Genomic DNA, 19,079 nt, shown 5'->3' with positions numbered 1-19,079 from the left:
CGGGAACTAGAAGCCCCTCAGGTAGCCGTGACCCTGGGCATGTACGGAACTAGAAGCCCCTCAGGTAGCCGGGACCCTAGGCATGTAGGGAACTAGAAGCCCCTCAGGTAGCCGGGACCCTGGGCATGTAGGGAACTAGAAGCCCCTCAGGTAGCCGGGTCCCTGGGCATGTAGGGAACTAGAAGCCTCTCAGGTAGCCGTGACCCTGGGCATGTACGGAACTAGAAGCCCCTCACGTAGCCGGGTCCCTGGGCATGTAGGGAACTAGAAGCCTCTCAGGTAGCCGGGTCCCTGGGCATGTAGGGAACTAGAAGCCCCTCAGGTAGTCGGGACCCTGGGCATGTCGGGAACTAGAAGCCCCTCAGGTAGCCGGGACCCTGGGCATGTAGGGAACTAGAAGCCCCTCAGATAGCCAGGACCCTGGGCATGTAGGGAACTAGAAGCCCCTCAGGTAGCCAGGACCCTGGGCATGTAGGGAACTAGAAGCCCCTCAGGTAGCTGGGACCCTGGGCATGTAGGGAACTAGAAGCCCCTCAGGTAGCCAGGACCCTGGGCATGTTGGGAACTAGAAGCCCCTCAGGTCCCTGGACATGTAGGGAACTAGAAGCCCCTCAGGTAGCCGGGTCCCTGGGCATGTCGGGAACTAGAAGCCCCTCAGGTAGCCGGGTCCCTGGGCATGTCGGGAACTAGAAGCCCCTCAGGTAGCCGTGACCCTGGGCATGTCAGGAACTAGAAGCCCCTCAGGTAGCCGGGACCCTGGGCATGTCGGGAACTAGAAGCCCCTCAGGTAGCCGGACCCTGGGCATGTAGGGAACTAGAAGCCCCTCAGGTAGCCGGGACCCTGGGCATGTCGGGAACTAGAAGCCCCTCAGGTAGCCGGGACCCTGGGCATGTAGGGAACTAGAAGCCCCTCAGGTAGCCGGGACCCTGGGCATGTAGGGAACTAGAAGCCCCTCAGGTAGCCGGGTCCCTGGGCATGTAGGGAACTAGAAGCTCCTCAGGTAGCCGGGTCCCTGGGCATGTAGGGAACTAGAAGCCCCTCAGGTAGCGGGACCCTGGGCATGTCGGGAACTAGAAGCCTCTCAGGTAGCCGTGTCCCTGGGCATGTAGGGAACTAGAAGCCCCTCAGGTAGCCGGACCCTGGGCATGTCGGGAACTAGAAGCTCCTCAGGTAGCCAGGACCCCGGGGCATGTAGGGAACTAGAAGCACCTCAGGTAGCCGGGACCCTGGGCATGTAGGGAACTAGAAGCTCTCAGATAGCTGGGTCCCTGGGCATGTAGGGAACTAGAAGCCCCTCAGGTAGCCGGGTCCCTGGGCATGTAGGGAACTAGAAGCCCCTCAGGTAGCGGGACCCTGGGCATGTCGGGAACTAGAAGCTCCTCAGGTAGCCGGGTCCCTGGGCATGTCGGGAACTAGAAGCCCCTCAGGTAGCCGGGTCCCTGGGCATGTAGGGAACTAGAAGCCCCTCAGGTAGTTGGGACCCTGGGCATGTAGGGAACTAGAAGCCCCTCAGGTAGTTGGGACCCTGGGCATGTAGGGAACTAGAAGCCCCTCAGGTAGCCGGGTCCCTGGGCATGTAGGGAACTAGAAGCCCCTCAGGTAGCCGGGACCCTGGGCATGTAGGGAACTAGAAGCCCCTCAGGTAGCGGGACCCTGGGCATGTCAGGAACTAGAAGCCCCTCAGGTAGCCATGACCCTGGGCATGTCAGGAACTAGAAGCCCCTCAGGTAGCTGGGACCCTGGGCATGTCGGGAACTAGAAGCCCCTCAGGTAGCCGGGACCCTGGGCATGTACAGAACTAGAAGCCCCTCAGGTAGCCGTGACCCTGGGCATGTCAGGAACTAGAAGCCCCTCAGGTAGCCGGGACCCTGGGCATGTACAGAACTAGAAGCCCCTCAGGTAGGGGGACCCTGGGCATGTCGGGAACTAGAAGCCCCTCAGGTAGCTGGGACCCTGGGCATGTAGGGAACTAGAAGCCCCTCAGATAGCCGGGACCCTGGGCATGTCAGGAACTAGAAGCCCCTCAGGTAGCTGGGTCCCTGGGCATGTAGGGAACTAGAAGCCCCTCAGGTAGCTGGGACCCTGGGCATGTAGGGAACTAGAAGCCCCTCAGGTAGTTGGGACCCTGGGCATGTCGGGAACTAGAAGCCCCTCAGGTAGCTGGGACCCTGGGCATGTAGGGAACTAGAAGCCCCTCAGGTAGCTGGGACCCTGGGCATGTAGGGAACTAGAAGCCCCTCAGGTAGCCGGGACCCTGGGCATGTAGGGAACTAGAAGCCCCTCAGGTAGCCGGGTCCCTGGGCATGTAGGGAACTAGAAGCCCCTCAGGTAGCCGGGACCCTGGGCATGTCGGGAACTAGAAGCCCCTCAGGTAGCTGGGACCCTGGGCATGTAGGGAACTAGAAGCCCCTCAGGTAGTTGGTACCCTGGGCATGTAGGGAACTAGAAGCCCCTCAGATAGCCGGGACCCCGGGCATGTAGGGAACTAGAAGCCCCTCAGGTAGCCGGGTCCCTGGGCATGTAGGGAACTAGAAGCCCCTCAGGTAGCCGGGTCCCTGGACATGTCGGGAACTAGAAGCCCCTCAGGTAGCCGGGTCCCTGGGCATGTAGGGAACTAGAAGCCCCTCAGGTAGCCGTGACCCCGGGCATGTAGGGAACTAGAAGCTCTCAGATAGCTGGGTCCCTGGGCATGTAGGGAACTAGAAGCCCCTCAGGTAGCCGGGACCCCGGGCATGTAGGGAACTAGAAGCTCTCAGATAGCTGGGTCCCTGGGCATGTAGGGAACTAGAAGCCCCTCAGGTAGCCGGGACCCCGGGCATGTAGGGAACTAGAAGCTCTCAGATAGCTGGGTCCCTGGGCATGTAGGGAACTAGAAGCCTCTCAGGTAGTTGGGACCCTGGGCATGTAGGGAACTAGAAGCCCCTCAGGTAGCCGGGTCCCTGGGCATGTAGGGAACTAGAAGCCCCTCAGGTAGCCGGGACCCTGGGCATGTCGGGAACTAGAAGCCCCTCAGGTAGCCGTGACCCTGGGCATGTACGGAACTAGAAGCCCCTCAGGTAGCCGGGACCCTGGGCATGTAGGGAACTAGAAGCCCCTCAGGTAGCTGGGACCCTGGGCATGTAGGGAACTAGAAGCCCCTCAGGTAGCCGGGTCCCTGGGCATGTAGGGAACTAGAAGCCCCTCAGGTAGCCGGGTCCCTGGGCATGTAGGGAACTAGAAGCCCCTCAGGTAGCCGTGACCCTGGGCATGTAGGGAACTAGAAGCCCCTCAGGTAGCCGGGACCCTGGGCATGTACGGAACTAGAAGCCCCTCAGGTAGCCGGGTCCCTGGGCATGTAGGGAACTAGAAGCCTCTCAGGTAGCCGGGTCCCTGGGCATGTAGGGAACTAGAAGCCCCTCAGGTAGCCGGGACCCTGGGCATGTCGGGAACTAGAAGCTCTCAGGTAGCCAGGACCCTGGGCATGTCGGGAACTAGAAGCCCCTCAGGTCCCTGGACATGTAGGGAACTAGAAGCCCCTCAGGTAGCCGGGTCCCTGGGCATGTCGGGAACTAGAAGCCCCTCAGGTAGCCGTGACCCTGGGCATGTCAGGAACTAGAAGCCCCTCAGGTAGCCGGGACCCTGGGCATGTAGGGAACTAGAAGCCCCTCAGGTAGCCGGGTCCCTGGGCATGTCGGGAACTAGAAGCCCCTCAGGTAGCCGGGACCCTGGGCATGTCGGGAACTAGAAGCCCCTCAGGTAGCCGGGACCCTGGGCATGTAGGGAACTAGAAGCCCCTCAGGTAGCCGGGACCCTGGGCATGTAGGGAACTAGAAGCCCCTCAGGTAGCCGGGTCCCTGGGCATGTAGGGAACTAGAAGCTCCTCAGGTAGCCGGGTCCCTGGGCATGTAGGGAACTAGAAGCCCCTCAGGTAGCGGGTCCCTGGGCATGTAGGGAACTAGAAGCTCTCAGATAGCTGGGTCCCTGGGCATGTAGGGAACTAGAAGCCCCTCAGGTAGCGGGACCCTGGGCATGTCGGGAACTAGAAGCTCCTCAGGTAGCCGGGACCCTGGGCATGTAGGGAACTAGAAGCCCCTCAGGTAGCCGGGTCCCTGGGCATGTCGGGAACTAGAAGCCCCTCAGGTAGCCGGGACCCTGGGCATGTAGGGAACTAGAAGCCCCTCAGGTAGCCGGGACCCTGGGCATGTACGGAACTAGAAGCCCCTCAGGTAGCCGGGACCCTGGGCATGTACGGAACTAGAAGCCCCTCAGGTAGCCGGGTCCCTGGGCATGTAGGGAACTAGAAGCCCCTCAGGTAGCTGGGACCCTGGGCATGTAGGGAACTAGAAGCCCCTCAGGTAGCTGGGACCCTGGGCATGTAGGGAACTAGAAGCCCCTCAGGTAGCTGGGACCCTGGGCATGTAGGGAACTAGAAGCCCCTCAGGTAGTTGGGACCCTGGGCATGTAGGGAACTAGAAGCCCCTCAGGTAGCCGGGTCCCTGGGCATGTAGGGAACTAGAAGCCCCTCAGGTAGCTGGGACCCTGGGCATGTAGGGAACTAGAAGCCCCTCAGGTAGCTGGGACCCTGGGCATGTAGGGAACTAGAAGCCTCTCAGGTAGTTGGGACCCTGGGCATGTATGGAACTAGAAGCCCCTCAGGTAGCTGGGACCCTGGGCATGTCGGGAACTAGAAGCCCCTCAGGTAGCCGTGACCCTGGGCATGTCGGGAACTAGAAGCCCCTCAGGTAGCTGGGACCCTGGGCATGTAGGGAACTAGAAGCCCCTCAGGTAGTTGGGACCCTGGGCATGTAGGGAACTAGAAGCCCCTCAGGTAGCCGGGTCCCTGGGCATGTAGGGAACTAGAAGCACCTCAGGTAGCCGGGACCCTGGGCATGTAGGGAACTAGAAGCCCCTCAGGTAGCTGGGACCCTGGGCATGTCGGGAACTAGAAGCCCCTCAGGTAGCCGTGACCCTGGGCATGTCGGGAACTAGAAGCCCCTCAGGTAGCTGGGACCCTGGGCATGTAGGGAACTAGAAGCCCCTCAGGTAGTTGGGACCCTGGGCATGTAGGGAACTAGAAGCCCCTCAGGTAGCCGGGTCCCTGGGCATGTAGGGAACTAGAAGCTCCTCAGGTAGCCGGGTCCCTGGGCATGTAGGGAACTAGAAGCCCCTCAGGTAGCCGGGTCCCTGGGCATGTCGGGAACTAGAAGCCCCTCAGGTAGCCGGGTCCCTGGGCATGTCGGGAACTAGAAGCTCCTCAGGTAGCCAGGACCCTGGGCATGTAGGGAACTAGAAGCTCCTCAGGTAGCCGGACCCTGGGCATGTAGGGAACTAGAAGCCCCTCAGGTAGCCAGGACCCCGGGGCATGTAGGGAACTAGAAGCCCCTCAGGTAGCCGGGACCCTGGGCATGTAGGGAACTAGAAGCCCCTCAGGTAGCCGGGTCCCTGGGCATGTCAGGAACTAGAAGCCCCTCAGGTAGCCGGGACCCTGGGCATGTCAGGAACTAGAAGCCCCTCAGGTAGCCAGGACCCTGGGCATGTAGGGAACTAGAAGCCCCTCAGGTAGCCGGGTCCCTGGACATGTAGGGAACTAGAAGCCCCTCAGGTAGCCAGGACCCTGGGCATGTCGGGAACTAGAAGCCCCTCAGGTAGCCGGGTCCCTGGGCATGTAGGGAACTAGAAGCCCCTGAGGTAGCTGGGACCCTGGGCATGTCAGGAACTAGAAGCCCCTCAGGTAGCCGGGTCCCTGGGCATGTACGGAACTAGATGCCCCTCAGGTAGCCGGGTCCCTGGGCATGTAGGGAACTAGAAGCCCCTCAGGTAGCCGGGACCCTGGGCATGTACGGAACTAGAAGCCCCTCAGGTAGCCGGGTCCCTGGGCATGTAGGGAACTAGAAGCCCCTCAGGTAGCCGGGACCCTGGGCATGTACGGAACTAGAAGCCCCTCAGGTAGCCGGGTCCCTGGGCATGTAGGGAACTAGAAGCCCCTCAGGTAGCCGGGACCCTGGGCATGTAGGGAACTAGAAGCCCCTCAGGTAGCCGGGACCCTGGGCATGTACGGAACTAGAAGCCCCTCAGGTAGCCGGGACCCTGGGCATGTAGGGAACTAGAAGCCCCTCAGGTAGCCGGGACCCTGGGCATGTACGGAACTAGAAGCCCCTCAGGTAGCCGGGACCCTGGGCATGTCGGGAACTAGAAGCCCCTCAGGTAGCCGTGACCCTGGGCATGTAGGGAACTAGAAGCCCTTCAGGTAGCCGTGACCCTGGGCATGTCGGGAACTAGAAGCCCCTCAGGTAGCCGGGTCCCTGGGCATGTAGGGAACTATAAGCCCCTCAGGTAGCCGTGACCCTGGGCATGTCGGGAACTAGAAGCCCCTCAGGTGGCTGGGACCCTGGGCATGTAGGGAACTAGAAGCCCCTCAGGTAGCCGGGTCCCTGGGCATGTAGGGAACTAGAAGCCCCTCAGGTAGCCGTGACCCTGGACATGTAGGGAACTAGAAGCCCCTCAGGTAGCCAGGACCCTGGGCATGTAGGGAACTAGAAGCCCCTCAGGTAGCCGGGACCCTGGGCATGTAGGGAACTAGAAGCCCCTCAGGTAGCCGTGACCCTGGGCATGCAGGGAACTAGAAGCCCCTCAGGTAGCCGGAACCCTGGGCATGTAGGGAACTAGAAGCCCCTCAGGTAGCCGGGACCCTGGGCATGTAGGGAACTAGAAGCCCCTCAGGTAGCCGGGACCCTGGGCATGTAGGGAACTAGAAGCCCCTCAGGTAGCGGGACCCTGGGCATGTAGGGAACTAGAAGCCCCTCAGGTAGCCGGGTCCCTGGGCATGTCGGGAACTAGAAGCCCCTCAGGTAGCCGGGACCCTGGGCATGTAGGGAACTAGAAGCCCCTCAGGTAGCCGTGACCCTGGGCATGTAGGGAACTAGAAGCCTCTCAGGTAGCCGGGTCCCTGGGCATGTAGGGAACTAGAAGCCCCTCAGGTAGCCAGGACCCTGGGCATGTAGGGAACTAGAAGCCCCTCAGGTAGCGGGTGTCATGGGAGAGGGGGTTTGGCCCGGTATTAAAGGGGTTACACCCCATTTGGCCACCCCTGCTCTCACTAGGGAGGCAAGGGGTTAACTGGACTGTGGTCCAGAAGTGTGGTGTTACCTTGCTGCAACATCTAAATGTGTATGTCCCCTGTTATAATGTATTGTCATCATGTCAGTGTCTGCACCACACACACACACTGGGATCCATCCGGGAGGAGGAGGGTTAATAGTTTGAAAGTGATTATAGCCCTTTGTTCCATGTTCCCGCCTATTCAGGCTCCATTTTGCAGAGTCCTATAGGTCGCCATTGCAGCTCCATTCATTTCAATGGCGGATCTAGCGGTTTTGGGCCTGTTTCCAGTGAAGACCAGCTGGTGGCGTCCGAGAGGAGGAGCGGTGGTTTCCCATTGTAAGTCAATGGGGCCATTGACTTCAATGAGGATTCCTCTACGCCGACCTCCAGGAACAGGTTGGCAGCCATCCAAACCGCAAAACCGCAGAAGCGGACACAATGTCTTTGAAAAGAGCTTTATCACCGAGTTCAAGGTCAACGACAATTGGCGTGGGAATCTTAGGTTCTAGGGCACCCAGAAATAAAATTCTTTTTGCCCCTAGCCCCTAGGAACGCCCACACTCGACCCCCATCGGGTCCGGGAATGAGGGACCCCGTAAGGGGTCGTACTCATGAAGTGGGTCGTGCCATTGACTCCAATGGCGGAGCGGAGGCCCCATTGACTCCAATGGCGACGCCGGCCATTGATTCCAATGGGGAAAAGCCGCGTGGTGTGAAAACGGCTAAGTTCGAAAACGCAAATGTGTAAGTCCATATCTCCGGTTCTGGGAGGACCAGAGGGCTGGGATTTGGGTCGCATGCAGCCACGGTTCCGGCATGAATGCATGACCATTCCCAACCCTCTCCGACCAACGAGACGGAGTGTGCGCAACTGTACAAATTGTGGTTTGTCCATAGACTTCAATGGCGGAGTTACCCCATTGAAAGGCTATGGCGGAGAAGCCCCATTGAAAGACTATAGCAGCGGAAACCATTGACTTTAACGGCGGAGTGGCTCCATTAAAAGCCTATGGCGGCGGAGCCCGTTGATGTCAATGGGAAACGAGTGAAAAGCAGAGATTCATTTTTAAGCGGAGAATCCTGTATTAAAATAAAAAGGTTTTAAAGTGCATTTGTGTATCTCCGGTTCTGGGGGTCGCAGAGAGCTGAAACGTGGCCACAATGGAGAGTCAGTTCCGGCTGGAAAGACTGGCAGGTTTCAGCCCACTGGGCCCAACAGAACGGATTATTTTAATATGTGAAGATATTAAAGAATGATTTGTATTTTGGGTCTAGTATGAAAACTAAGAACCCATCTGCTATGTTAATAGGTCAGGATGGCAGAACAGTTGTCTATCATAAACCCTCTGATCAAAGGCTGACCGCCCTGATTGTATACAATAGGGCGAAGGAACAAAGTACCTGAGTGTTCTGTCATAATTCACACTTGCAGATAAGGGAGTTCCTAACTTCAAAGGAATCTGCTAGACAGCCAGGCGCCCCACGGTTAAGGGATAGGACTGAGATTGTATATAAACAAGGCTCAGCCCATACCCATTGTCTTTGTGATTTCTCGTGATTGCTGCATGAATTGCTAATCGTTGTTCCTGATTACTTCATTCCAACCCTAAGTAAGTGTCTATATTTTGCCTGTTATTTGTATATCTCGTGTGTTCACCTTTTTCAAGGAATAAATTATATTTTATCATATCTAAGTCGTGTTCAGTTCAACCCAGGTATTTTGGTGTGTATTATTACAGCCACTCACAAGTTCCCGTGACAGCGAGGACCGTGGGCATATCGGGCAACGCACCATGCCAAGTGTGAATATCATTCATTTCATTCAATATAATCAGGGCTAGAAAGCAGCATTTTAATCCGTTCAGTTCTGGAGCGACCTGCAGCCTTTCTAACCGCGCACCGCGGCGTCGTCTCGCTGAGTATTAAACCGGCGGGCGCACCGCGGCGTCGTCCCGCTGAGTATTAAACCGACGGGCGCACCGCGGCGTCGTCCCGCTGAGTATTAAACCCGACGGGCGCACCGCGCGCGTCGTCCCGCTGAGTATTAAACCGGCGGGTGCACCGCGGCGTCGTCCCCGCTGAGTATTGCACCGCGGCGGCGTCCCGCGGGGTATTAAACCGGGCGGGCCGGTATTCTGTTGCTTTAGAAAGTCTCACTATGAACCACAGAATATTCATGGACGGAGATAAGGAGCCGGGAGTGTTTATGGAAATTAAACGCTCTTTGACGCACGGCGCGCTATTCACTCACTTCTGCATCAAGGGGACAAGCTGCTACCCAGTTTCTGTCACAGATTATTATTCACGTTCCCGCAACGAGTCGTGTCTCACAGTGAGAGAAAATGCTGCAGAAATGGCTACCACCCAATATAATGAGCGCGCGAGAGCGCCCCCTCCCTGCTGCCCTGCGCCTCTGCCGCCCTGCCCCTCTCCCGCCTGCCCCACTGCTCCCCTGCCCCTCTGCTCTCCTGCCGGTCTGGCTATTCTGCCGCCCTGCTGTTCTGCCGCCCCCGACAGGATCTGCAGCCGCGCCAGTGAGGGGGGGACAGGATCTGCAGCCGCGCCAGTGAGGGGGGGGACAGATCTGCAGCCGCGCCAGTGAGGGGGTACAGGATCTGCACGCCGCGCCAGTGAGGGGGGGGACAGGATCTGCAGCCCCGCGCCAGTGAGGGGGGGGACAGATCTGCAGCCGCGCCAGTGAGGGGGGGGGGACAGGATCTGCAGCCGCGCCAGTGAGGGGGGGTACAGGATCTGCAGCCGCGCCAGTGAGGGGGGGGGGACAGGATCTGCAGCCACGCCAGTGAAGGGGGGGAGGATCTGCAGCCGCGCCAGTGAGGGGGGACAGGATCTGCAGCCGCGCCAGTGAGGGGGGGGGGCAGGATCTGCAGCCGCGCCAGTGAGGGGGGGGCAGGATCTGCAGCCGCGCCAGTGAGGGGGGGACAGGATCTGCAGCCGCGCCAGTGAGGGGGGGGACAGGATCTGCAGCCACGCCAGTGAGGGGGGGGACAGGATCTGCAGCCACGCCAGTGAGGAGGGGACAGGATCTGCAGCCGCGCCAGTGAGGGGGGACAGGATCTGCAGCCCGCGCCAGTGAGGGGGGGACAGGATCTGCAGCCGCGCCAGTGAGGGGGGGACAGGATCTGCAGCCACGCCAGTGAGGGGGGGGACAGGATCTGCAGCCACGCCAGTGAGGGGGGGGACAGGATCTGCAGTCCACGCCAGTGAGGGGGGGGGTACAGGATGTGCAGCCACGCCAGTGAGGGGGGGTACAGGGTTCTGCAGCCGCGCCAGTGAGGGGGGGTACAAGATCTGCAGCCGCGCCAGTGAGGGGGGTACAGGATATGCAGCCACGCCAGTGAGGGGGGGGACAGGATCTGCAGCCGCGCCAGTGAGGGGGGGACAGGATCTGCAGCCGCGCCAGTGAGGGGGGGGACAGGATCTGCAGTCGCGCCAGTGAGGGGGGTACAGGGATCTGCAGCCGCGCCAGTGAGGGGGGGACAGGATCTGCAGCCGCGCCAGTGAGGGGGGGGGACAGGATCGCAGCCGCGCCAGTGAGGGGGGGGGACAGGATCTGCAGCCACGCCAGTGAGGGGGGGGGTACAGATCTGCAGCCGCGGCCAGTGAGGGGGGGGACAGGATCTGCAGCCACGCCAGTGAGGGGGGGACAGGATCTGCAGCCGCGCCAGTGAGGGGGGGGGACAGGATCTGCAGCCGCGCCAGTGAGGGGGGGGCAGGATCTGCAGCCGCGCCAGTGAGGGGGGGCAGGATCTGCAGCCGCGCCAGTGAGGGGGGGGACAGGATCTGCAGCCGCGCCAGTGAGGGGGGGGACAGGATCTGCAGCCACGCCAGTGAGGGGGGGACAGGATCTGCAGCCAGCGCCAGTGAGGGGGGGACAGGATCTGCAGCCGCGCCAGTGAGGGGGGTACAGGATCTGCAGCCGCGCCAGTGAGGGGGGGACAGGATCTGCAGCCGCGCCAGTGAGGGGGACAGGATCTGCAGCCCGCGCCAGTGAGGGGGGGGACAGGATCTGCAGCCACGCCAGTGAGGGGGGGGGACAGGATCTGCAGCCACGCCAGTGAGGGGGGGTACAGGATGTGCAGCCACGCCAGTGAGGGGGTACAGGTTCTGCAGCCGCGCCAGTGAGGGGGGTACAAGATCTGCAGCCGCGCCAGTGAGGGGGGGTACAGGATATGCAGCCACGCCAGTGAGGGGGGGGACAGGATCTGCAGCCGCGCCAGTGAGGGGGGGACAGGATCTGCAGCCGCGCCAGTGAGGGGGGGACAGGATCTGCAGCCGGCCAGTGGAGGGGGGACAGGATCTGCAGCCCGCGCCAGTGAGGGGGGGACAGGATCTGCAGCCGCGCCAGTGAGGGGGGTACAGGATCTGCAGCCGCGCCAGTGAGGGGGGGTACAGGATCTGCAGCCGCGCCAGTGAGGGGGGGGACAGGATCTGCAGACTGCGCCAGTGAGGGGGGGACAGGATCTGCAGCCACATCAGTGAGTTATACACCTTCCAGTGAGGGGGGTACAGAGATATATCACCTTCCATTGAGGGGGGGACAGATATATCACCTTCCAGTGAGGGGGTACAAGAGTATATCACCTTCCAGTGAGGGGGGGACAGAGATATATCACCTTCCAGTGAGGGGGTACAGAGATATATCACCTTCCAGTGAGGGGGGGACAGATATATCACCTTCCAGTGAGGGGGGACAGATATATCACCTTCCAGTGAGGGGGGACAGAGATATATCACCTTCCAGTGAGGGGGTACAGAGATATATCACCTTCCAGTGAGGGGGGACAGAGATATCACCTTCCAGTGAGGGGGGTACAGAGATATATCACCTTCCAGTGAGGGAGGGACAGAGATATATAACCTTCCAGTGAGGGGGGTACAGAGATATATCACCTTCCAGTGAGGGGGGTACAGAGATATATCACCTTCCAGTGAGGGGGGTACAGAGATATATCACCTTCCAGTGAGGGGGGACAGAGATATATCACCTTCCAGTGAGGGGGGGACAGAGATATATCACCTTCCAGTGAGGGGGGGAACGAGGGGAGGTATATCACCTTCCAGTGAGGGGGGACAGAGATATATCACCTTCCAGTGAGGGGGACAGAGATATATCACCTTCCAGTGAGGGGGTACAGAGATATATCACCTTCCAGTGAGGGGTACAGATATATCACCTTCAGTTCGAGGGCTGGACAGAGATATTCACTTCCAGTGAGGGGGGTACAGAGATATATCACCTTCCAGTGAGGGGGGAACAGATATATCACCTTCCAGTGAGGGGGGAACAGATATATCACCTCCTGAGGGGAAGATATATCACCTTCCAGTGAGGGGGGGACAGACTACATCACCTTCCAGTGAGGGGGTAAAGATATATCACCTTCCAGTGAGGGGGGTAAAGAGATATATCACCTTCCAGTGAGGGTGTACAAAGATATATCACCTTCCAGTGAGGGGGGGGCAGAGATATATCACCTTCCAGTGAGGGGTGTACAAAGATATATCACCTTCCAGTGAGGGGGGCGTACAAAGATATATCACCTTCCAGTGAGGGGGGGGCAGAGATATATCACCTTCCAGTGAGGGGGGGAACAGATATATCACCTTCCAGTGAGGGGGGTACAGAGATATATCACCTTCCAGTGAGGGGGGGACAGATATATCACCTTCCAGTGAGGGGGGTACAGAGATATATCACCTTCCAGTGAGGGGGGAACAGATATATCACCTTCCAGTGAGGGGGGTACAGAGATATATCACCTTCCAGTGAGGGGGGACAGATATATCACCTTCCAGTGAGGGGGGTACAGGGGGTACAGAGATATATCACCTTCCAGTGAGGGGGGTACAGAGATATATCACCTTCCAGTGAGGGGGGTACAGAGATATATCACCTTCCAGTGAGGGGTCCTCTGAGAGCAGCAACTTCTCATCCACACTCACAGCATGCAAAGTGCTGGCCAAGAACAATCCGAGCCTGAGAGGGGAAACACATCTTATACCCTGCTCACCTCTCCCCCGTACACCCCCCTCTCCCCCCATACACGACATTATGACCCTGCTCACCTCTCCCCCCTACACCCCCACTCTCCCCTACAACCCTCTCCCCCGTACACACCTTATACCCTGCTCACCTCTCCCTCCTACACCCCCTCTCCCCCCTACACACCTTATACCCTGCTCACCTCTTCGCCCCTTACACACCTGTATCCATGCTCACCTCTCCCCCTACACCCCCTCTCCCCCTGTACACACCTTATACCCTGCTCACTTCTCCCCCCTACACCCCGCTCACGCCCCCTCTCCCCCCGGACACACCTTAGACCGCGCTCACCTCTCCCCCCTACACCCACCATACACACCGCTCCCCCCCTACACCTCTCCTCCCCCGTACACACCTTATACCCTGCTCACCTCTCCCCCCCTACACCCCCTCTCCCCCCGTACACACATAACCTGCTCACCTCTCCCCCGTACACCGTCCTCCCCCGTACACACCTTATACCCTGCTCACCTCTCCCCCCCTACACCCCCTCTCCCCCCCGTACACACCTTATACCCTGCTCACTTCTCCCCCCTACACCCCCTCTCCCCCGTACACACCTTATACCCTGCTCACCTCTCCCCCTACACCCCACCATACACACCTCTCCCCCTACACCTCATACCCTGCTCACACTCCGCCCCCCTACACCCCTCTCCCCCGTACACACATAACCTGCTCACCTCTCCCCCTACACCTCTCCTCCCCCGTACACACCTTATACCCTGCTCACCTCTCCCCCCTACACCCCCTCTCCCCCGTACACACCTTATAACCTGCTCACCTGTCCCCCTACACTCCCCCCTCCCCTACACCCTCTCCCCTGTGCACACCTTATACCCTGCTCACCTCTCCCCGATTCCCTCTCCTCATACACCCGTCTCCCCCTACATCACCTCACCCCCATACACACCCTCTCACCTCTCTCCACCTACACACCCTCTCACCTCTCTCCCCCTACACACCGTCTGCCTCCTACACCCCCTCTCCCCCCTACACACCCTCTCCCTTCTACGCACCTTCTCCCCTCTGCATACCCTCTCACCTCTCCCCCTACACACCCTCTCACCTCTCCCCCCTACACACCCTCTCCCCTCTACGCACCCTCTCCCCTCTGCACACCCTCTCACCTCTTCCCCTACACACCCTCTCATTCCTATACACCCTCTCACCTCTCCCCCCTACACACCCTCTCCCCTCTACGCACCTTCTCCCTTCTGCACACCCTCTCACCTCTCCCCTACAGACCCTCTCCCTTCACACCCTCTCCTTCCTATACAAACTCTCACTTCTCCCCCCTACACACCCTCTCACCTCTCCCCTATACACACCCTCTCACCTTTAAACCTCCCACCCCACACCATCTCACCTCCCCCCCCCACACACACCCTGTCACCTCTCTCCCCAACCTCTCTCCCCCCACAGCCCCTCACCCCCACACCCTCTCCCCCCCACACCCTCTCACCTCCCTCCCCCCACATCACCCCACACCCTCCCCCCCACACACACCCTCCCCCCACACCCCCTCTCACCCCTTCACCCCCTCACCTCCCTCCCCCCCACACCCTCTCACCTCCGCCGCCACAACACCCTCTCACCTCCCCCCCCACCTCTCACCTCCCCCTCCACACCCTCTCACCTCCCTGCCCCCCACACCCTCTCACCTCCCTCCCCCTGCACACCCTCTCACCTTCCCCCCCACACCCTCTCACCTCCCCACCCCCAAACCCTCTCACCTCCCTCCCCCCCACACCCTCTCACCTCCCCCCCCCACACCCTCTCACCTCCCTCCCCCCCCCCACACCCTCTCACCTCCCCCCCACCACACCCTCTCACCTCCCTCCCCTTCCACACCCTCTCACCTCCCTCCCCCCCACACCCTCTCACCTCCCTCCCCCCCACACCCTCACCTCCCCCCACCACACCCTCTCACCTCCCTCCCCCCCCCACACCCTCTCCCCTCCCCCCCACACCCCGCTCACCTCCCCCACCCACACCCTCTCACCTCCCCCCCACACACCCTGTACATGGGCTTCAGGTTATGGATGAGGCGCTGCTTACCTGGAGACATCGCTGCTGTTGAAGGAGTAGTTGAGACAGTGGCTGATGAGGGTGCATATTAGGGTGACCTTTGTCCGTGTCACACAGGGGTCATTGAGGAGGAAGACGAGCCGGGGGAACAGCTGCAGCTGCTGGGTGATTACCGGGTCTCTGTAGCAAGGAAGGGGGGTACGGTGTGTGAAAAAGGGGTGACCCCAACACCCCAAATCCAGAACATCCAACCAATGCTAAAAGGATTCCAGTTTGTTTAAACTCCGGTACAGAACGAGCCTCGGACCGCCCGGAAACCTCCCGTTACCCGCCTCAATGTATCCACGTATCCCCCCCCTGCCCCGCTCCCCCCTCGCCCCGCTCTCCCCCCTCGCCCCGCTCCCCCCCTCGCCCCGGCTCCCCCCCCTGCCCCGCCCCCCCCTGCCCCCCCCCTGCCCCGCCCCCCGCCCCGCCCCCCCCCTCCCGCCCCCCCCCCCCCCCTGCCCCGCACCCCCCCCCTGCCCCGCACCCCCCCCTGCCCCGCTCTCCCCCCCCCCCCCCTGCCCCGCTCTCCCCCCCCCCCCTGCCCGCTCTCCCCCCCCGGCCCCGCTCCTCCCCCGCCCGTACCTGGGGCAGCGGAGAAATTCCTCCAGGTGCGTGAGCAGAGAGACGCCCAAATCCCCCGGGACGTCAAGCCAGAGCTACGGAGAAAGAAGGCGGCCCGTTAATACCAAGACGGGGTGTCCGACACCCCACACGGGAGGGACCAGGACTGGCGCCCGACACCCCACGGAGCAGCGGCTCACCCCGTGGGCACACAGCAGCGCCCCCGAACTCTCGCCCGTCCCCCCGGCCACCGGAAGGTGTATTAAAACACAAACGGAAATGCTTTAAAACGCAGTGGCTGAAGTTTGGGGTATTAGGGGATACAAAGTAGCACTTTCTATCCCCCCTCCCCCCCCAGGGGTATTACTAGTATTTTAATGACAAACTTATAGTTCCCTTTACTATTTAAAGAAAAATAGATTTATTTCAGTAACCAAGTCTAGAATAAAAGTATAAATAATGTATAAATATAAGGAAAATATAAGGAAAATATAAGGAAAATATAAGGAAAAAAGTCCAAACAGCTTCTACCCAAGGATTCATTTCTACTAATGTGTGCTCATTTACATATGGGCTGTGAGGCACAGGAGGGGGGCACAGGGGAGAGGCACAGGAGGGGGCGCAGGGGGAGAGGCACAGGAGAGGGGCGCAGGGGGGAGAGGCACAGGAGGGGGCGCAGAGGGGAGAGGCACAGGAGGGGGGCGCAGGGGGGAGAGGCACAGGAGAAGGGCGCAGGGGGGAGAGGCACAGGAGAAGGACGCAGGGGGGAGAGGCACACGGGAGAGGCACAGGATGACAGATACAGGAATGTGAGGCATAGGGGAGAGAGGCACAGGGATGACAGATACAGGAGTGTGAGGCACAGGGGGGAGAGGCACAGGAGGGAGAGGCACAGGGATGAAAGATACAGGAGTGTGAGGCACAGGGATGACAGATACAGGTGTGTGAAGCACAGGGGAGAGGCACAGGGATGACAGATACAGGAGTGCGAGGCACAGGGGTGACAGATACAGGCGTGCGATGCACAGGATGACAGATACAGGAGTGCAAGGCACAGGGGCGACAGATACAGGAGTGCGAGGCACAGGGGTGACAGATACAGGCGTGCGATGCACAGGGATGACAGATACAGGAGTGCGAGGCACAGGGGTGACAGATACAGGCGTGCGATGCACAGGGATGACAGATACAGGAGTGCGAGGCACAGGGGTCACAGATACAGGATTGCGATGCATAGGGATGACAGATACAGGAGTGCGATGCACAGGGATGGCAGATACAGGAGTGCGAGGCACAGGGGTGACAGATACAGGAGTGCGAGGCACAGGGGTGACGATACAGGAGTGCGGGGCACAGGGGTGACAGATACAGGAGTGCGAGGCACAGGGGTGACAGATACAGGAGTGCGAGGCACAGGGGTGACAGATACAGGAGTGCGAGGCACAGGGATGGCAGATACAGGAGTGCGATGCACAGGGATGGCAGATACAGGAGGGAGAGGCACAGGGCTCACCTGGAAGTCACAGAGTATATGGTGGATTGCCGGAAGGTTTATAGAGCGGGCGGGCCCCACGCCCAGCTCCGCTGTGCCCGCGATGGTCAGCAGGAGCTGGAAGATTCGTGGGTTCAACAGGTGGGACCTTCTGTATAAGCAAGAAACACAGGAGCTGGGAGAGTAACGGGTTTGGGTTACTGGGGCAGTTCTGAGCTGGGGGAGAGTAACAGGGTTTGGGTTACTGGGGCAGTTCTGAGCTGGGGGAGAGTAACGGGGTTTGGGGTTACTGGGGCAGTTCTGAGCTGGGGAGAGTATAGGGGTTTGGGTTACTGTGGCAGTTCTGAGCTGGGGAGAGTAACAGGGTTTGGGGTTACAGGGGCAGTTCTGAGCTGGGGAGAGTAACGGGGTTTGGGTTACTGGGGCAGTTCTGAGCTGGGGAGAGTAACAGGGTTTGGGGTTACAGGGGCAGTTCTGAGCTGGGGAGAGTAACGGGGTTTGGGTTACTGGGGCAGTTCTGAGCTGGGGAGAGTAACAGGGTTTGGGGTTACAGGGGCAGTTCTGAGCTGGGGAGAGTAACGGGGTTTGGGTTACTGGGGCAGTTCTGAGCTGGGGGAGAGTAACAGGGTTTGGGTTACTGGGGCAGTTCTGAGCTGGGGAGAGTAACTGGGTTTTTGGTTACATGGGCAGTTCTGAGCTGGAGAGAGTAACAGGGTTTGGGTTACAGGGGCAGTTCTGAGCTGGGAGAGTAACAGGGTTTGGGGTTACAGGGGCAGTTCTGAGCTGGGGAGAGTAACGGGGTTTGGGTTACTGGGGCAGTTCTGAGCTGGGGGAGAGTAACGGGGTTTGGGGTTACAGGGGCAGTTCTGAGCTGGGGGAGAGTAACAGGGTTTGGGTTACAGGGGCAGTTCTGAGCTGGGGAGAGTACAGGGTTTGGGTTACAGGGGCAGTTCTGAGCTGGGAGAGTAACATGGTTTGGGTTACAGGGGCAGTTCTGAGCTGTGGGAGAGTAACAGGGTTTGGGTTACTGGGGCAGTTCTGAGCTGTGGGAGAGTAACAGGGTTTGGGTTACTAGGGCAGTTCTGAGCTGGGAGAGTAACAGGGTTTGGGGTTACAGGGGCAGTTCTGAGCTGGGGGAGAGTAACAGAGTTTTGGTTACTGGGGCAGTTCTGAGCTGGGGGAGAGTAACGGAATTTGGGTTACTGGGGCAGTTCTGAGCTGGGGGAGAGTAACGGGGTTTGGGTTACTGGGGCAGTTCTGAGCTGGAGGAGTGTAACAGGGTTTGGGTTACAGGGGCAGTTCTGAGCTGGGGGAGGGTAACAGGGTTTTGGGTTACAGGGGCAGTTCTGAGCTGGGGCAAAGAAACGGGGTTTGGGTAATAGGAGGAGTTATAGGGAAAGGTTATATGGGGCAATAGGAGTTATAGGGAGCAATTATATGGGGCAATAGGAGGAGTTATATGGAAGGGTTTATGGGGTTATAGGAGGAGTTATAGGGAGAGGTTATATGGGGTAATAGGAGGAATTATAGGGAGAGGTTATGTAGTGTAATAGGAGGAGTTATAGGGAGGTTATATGGAGTTATAGGGAGGTTATATGGAGTTATGGGGGAGTAATAGGAAGGTTTTATGGAGTAATAGGGAGGGTTTATGGAGTAATAGGGAGGGTATATGGAGTTATAGGGAGGGTATATGGAGTAATAGGGAGGTTATATGGAGTAATGGGGAGGTTATATGGAGTTATGGGGGAGTAATAGGAAGGTTTTATGGAGTAATAGGGAGGGTATATGGAGTAATAGGGAGGGTT

The 19,079-nt window shown here is 59.5% G+C and overlaps 1 protein-coding gene across 1 annotated transcript in view; it reads right to left on the bottom strand.

The window, feature by feature from the left end:
- Window positions 1–17,490, bottom strand: part of LOC142501008 (WD repeat- and FYVE domain-containing protein 4-like) — a gene marked incomplete at its 5' end in the record, with an annotated part of 138,053 nt that extends 120,563 nt beyond the window's left edge. The window contains 4 exons of the mRNA XM_075610248.1: window positions 12,997–13,079; window positions 15,207–15,356; window positions 15,804–15,877; window positions 17,296–17,490. Of these exons, the coding sequence (XP_075466363.1) occupies window positions 12,997–13,079; window positions 15,207–15,356; window positions 15,804–15,877; window positions 17,296–17,490 (502 nt within the window). The remainder of the gene's footprint in view (window positions 1–12,996; window positions 13,080–15,206; window positions 15,357–15,803; window positions 15,878–17,295) is intronic.
- Between the last annotated feature and the right edge of the window lie 1,589 nt (window positions 17,491–19,079).

This window comes from Ascaphus truei, chromosome 8 (genome assembly GCF_040206685.1).
Source record: "Ascaphus truei isolate aAscTru1 chromosome 8, aAscTru1.hap1, whole genome shotgun sequence".
NCBI classification, from domain to species: domain Eukaryota; kingdom Metazoa; phylum Chordata; class Amphibia; order Anura; family Ascaphidae; genus Ascaphus; species Ascaphus truei.
The sequence above is the reverse complement of the archived record's forward strand: the minus strand, read 5'-3'. Positions and strand labels throughout refer to the sequence as shown.